General features: G+C 47.4%; 1 protein-coding gene across 1 annotated transcript in view; it reads left to right on the top strand.

The window, feature by feature from the left end:
- Window positions 1-1,719, top strand: part of YIPF3 (Yip1 domain family, member 3) — a 4,181-nt gene extending 2,462 nt beyond the window's left edge. The window contains exon 6 of the mRNA XM_008945825.1: window positions 1,131-1,719. Coding sequence (XP_008944073.1) covers window positions 1,131-1,252 — 122 coding nt within the window. The 3' untranslated portion in view covers window positions 1,253-1,719. The remainder of the gene's footprint in view (window positions 1-1,130) is intronic.
- The last annotated feature ends 1,909 nt before the right edge of the window (window positions 1,720-3,628 follow it).

Below are 3,628 nucleotides of genomic sequence, written 5' to 3' on the forward strand. Positions count from 1 at the left end.
AAAGAGTAAGTGTCCTGCCTCCCCAGCGAAGTGTAACAGCACTGACTGTTCTTGCATGCAGCTGTTCAGTCCCTTCCTGAATTTTGCTGAAGTCAGGTTGCTTTTCTCTGATCAGGAAATGTGTCATAAGTCATCGTCTTTGTGTAACACCTTTATTATCTTGTGTTGTACAACACAAGAAGCTGCATCTTCCTCAGCTGGTGCTGTTTACCAGGCTATACATGTTCATATCCCCTTTCTGTGTCTGTTTTCTCCTAAGCAAAATCTCATTCTCTTTTGAAAAAAAGAAGAAAAGTCTTCCCTCGCCCCATTGCTAGAGACTTGGCAAATTCTTATATATGCAATTCTGCAAGCCTCTTTATGAGTTCAGGGGGCCAGAGCTGTTGATGGTATTCCAAGTGAATCTGCATAATTTGGGATTACAGCGTGTCATTACATGTTCTTTTAGATGTAAATACTGTTCTTCCCTGGATCCGTTCTTATGGTGAAGGTTCTGAGCCCTAATTTGCAACTTTTCAGATGAAGTAAGATAAAATATACTCCAAGCCATTTTCTTCAAGGCACTCTAAGACTGATTATCAGTCTTGAGAGGGTAATTGCCAGGGACTGGAGGACACTTGCATTGGTACACGTGTTTCCTGCTAAGCATGGGTTGTTTGCATTGCAGTGATAAAATTTCCATATTGCACCCCCAGCTGCAGCTCTTGTGACTTTGCAAGTGTATCTCGGGATGAAAGCAAACAATTGGTCTGAGAGCAGGATCTGTGCTGGGATGAGGTGGGAAGAGGATTTTTTCAGTCTGCCTTGGCAAAGCAACATCTGCATTTGGGTCAAATGGCTGGGGACTGGATCTGGCACCCTCAAAGTGAGAGGATCTATGTTCCTCTTAGGAACATGCAGCTTCCCTGCCCCAGGGACAAGCTCTGATCTGTTCCCTGTGGTGCCTGGATAGAGGTGTTTACTGCTGTTCAGTCCGCAGGGCTAGATGTCTCCCGTCACCTACAGGTGCTTCCCATGTCCTGGTCCCTGCCACCATCAACCATTACCTGGCCAAAGAGAAAAAGAAGAAATGTGCCATCTGCATCTGAACTAACTCTTGCCCCTCTCCCCTTTTTTTCTGTTCCCTGCAGGTATCCTGGACACGTTGGAAGGACCCAACATGCCACCTTTTCAGAGAGTTGCCCGAGACATTCCGGTTGTTTCCAATGCTGTATTGAACACAACAGCCAAAGCCATTGCGTTGACCGTGTAGTTCACAGACTTGGACTTGCTTCCTTCACTACTTTTGAGGCTGCATAGGGCCATAATAACCCACTGCCTCTTAGGAACAGGACAGAACAGCAGGAAGAAGACTTAGATTTGTTTTCCTGGATGTGTCCTTTGGGTTGCAGTTTTGAGCAGCTGAGTGGACTGCACCTCAGTGACTCAGAAGAACTACTCTCATACTCCACCCAGGTCTGGGATGTCTTGAGCAGAGTGGTTCTGTTGCCTGTATGTTTAGCTGGGATTTTCCAGCACAGTTTGTCCCTTAGCCCTTTTTCTGCTTGCTGATGTAACCCCAGGGGTATCTGCCCTGTTCCTGTCCTGAGGAGGGAAGAATTAAATTGATGTTGGTGCTGAGTGATGTCTTATGGTGGAGCCTACTTGTGTAACGAGAGCGTGGCGTTGGGTCTCTACACCTTCTTCTGTCCCATCTTGGACTCAAAGGATTCTTTGCAATTTTCTGCTGCTCTGCTTCAAATGCCCTGTGATAAGTGGCCTGTCTTGGACACCTTTTCCGTCACCCAAGAGGCACAGGAACTTGTAGTTTCTCTGGAGATTTTCAGGAACAGCACGGTGTTTAACCACATCCTCTTCCTTGTCACATTCTAGACTGATCCCTCTCTTTTGACTTTGTCCAAGCTTCTATCTTACCTCCTCCTGCGTATGTCAGAAACATACCTGTCCCCTGCTTTCACAGCACCTTTTCTTCTTCTCACCCTTCTGCCCATGTTGCTCTGTGGGACAGCAGTTCTGGCTGCAGGGGCAGCCTGTTTGTGCATGGTCTGTGGCTATTTCTGTTCAGAGGCTAGTTTAGCCCACCCTCATACCACTTACTGTCATAACTCCCAGCCATGAGACTTCCACCTCATCCCTGAGCAGGAGCAGCATCCTGCTCCCTCAGACACACCGTCTGCTCTGTACTGTTGGCCTTTTCAAGCTGAGTCAAGGCCTATATTTCTGGAAGATCTGGAGCCTTGGGAGTCTCTGGCAAACTTTTCCTCCAGTGTTTCCACTAAACAAAGGGAGAACCAGGGGAATGTGTGGTGGTGATACAGTCAGCACATTTATCTCCAGTGTACTGATGCAGGAAAGCTCCAGTAAGGATGGGGAAACAGAGCAGCCCAGCCTAGCTTACTTGCACTGCAGTAACTCGCAACTGATTAGGTCAGATGCAGCATTCCCTCACTGCTCCAACTTGTACTCGTCCAAGAGTGGGAAGCTGTTAGCTGGTAAATGGCTTTCCCCTTTTTCTCTCCATGTTGCTCTGGATGACGGGGGGAGAGAAGCCACCCCCTAAAGAAGTTCACCCTTGCACACAGGGTGAAAAACCCCAAGATGTTGGCCCATTCATGGTGCACCTCCAAGCTGGCTGTGCACAAGGCAGACTGCATGTCAGAACTGTGCTCTTTGGTCCCTTGTTTATATTGGTGGAAGCGGATGCACCTGTAGTGGCATTTGGACTAGTGCCAAGCTGCAATGAAAGACATGAAGAGAATGTTGTCAGGCTGGTCATCTGCTTCAGTTAGAACAGAAATGTCACTGCATAGGACTTGAGCATTTTCAGTCACAGACCTATTTTCCACTGTTTGCTTATTCCTGTGTTCATATTTTGCTCCTCTTTCAAGATGAAGAAGCTCATCTAACAAACTCATACATAATAGAGATGTTCTCTCACTCTTCCCACACACCCCTTGGGAAACTTATTTTCGGGCTGAAGAACACCACTTGGAACAAGTTATTTGGGGGAACCAAACTGATTATTTGAGCTAGTCGTCTCCACATTTTTTGGACCAATTGAACCACTTGAAGCTCCTAGAATTTCCATTGCTTTCAAACTCAACAAAATGGAAGCGTTTGTAATGCTGAGTCTGGTATTTCCCTGTCTTTAACTCCACGGGAGGCTGGTTTCTAATTCTCACTTCTTGCCCTGGCAGCCTAGAACGGGTCTGTTTCTCTTGGTGCAAACTCCGCAAGCACAGGCAGGGGGGAAGGAAAGGAGAAAGAGACAATTGTCACTAGAGTAAGTCCAGCCAAGAAGAAAAATCATTCTGTGCCAAGCTCTATCACTGCTGATCTGTGGACACTGTCAGAGAAGAGCTGTGTTCCCCTCCTGGACCTAGCCACTTAGCTAAATCAGAGGGATGAGGCTGTGCCCTGTGTTTTCCCTCAAAGCATGGGGGAGAGCAGTGAGCAAACTCTATGCTTCTGCACAGCTTGTGTGTCGTGTCAGCTGGGGACAGACAACCAGGGTGACAACCAAACACCCTCTTGGAAGCTGTGGGGCTTTCTCTGCTCCAGTTCTTCAGCCCTGATTAATTTTCTGTGCAGCAGCAGCTGGAAGCTAAACTGCTCTGCACTGCCAGAA

This window comes from Merops nubicus, unplaced genomic scaffold, assembly GCF_000691845.1.
Source record: "Merops nubicus isolate BGI_N331 unplaced genomic scaffold, ASM69184v1 scaffold48878, whole genome shotgun sequence".
NCBI classification, from domain to species: domain Eukaryota; kingdom Metazoa; phylum Chordata; class Aves; order Coraciiformes; family Meropidae; genus Merops; species Merops nubicus.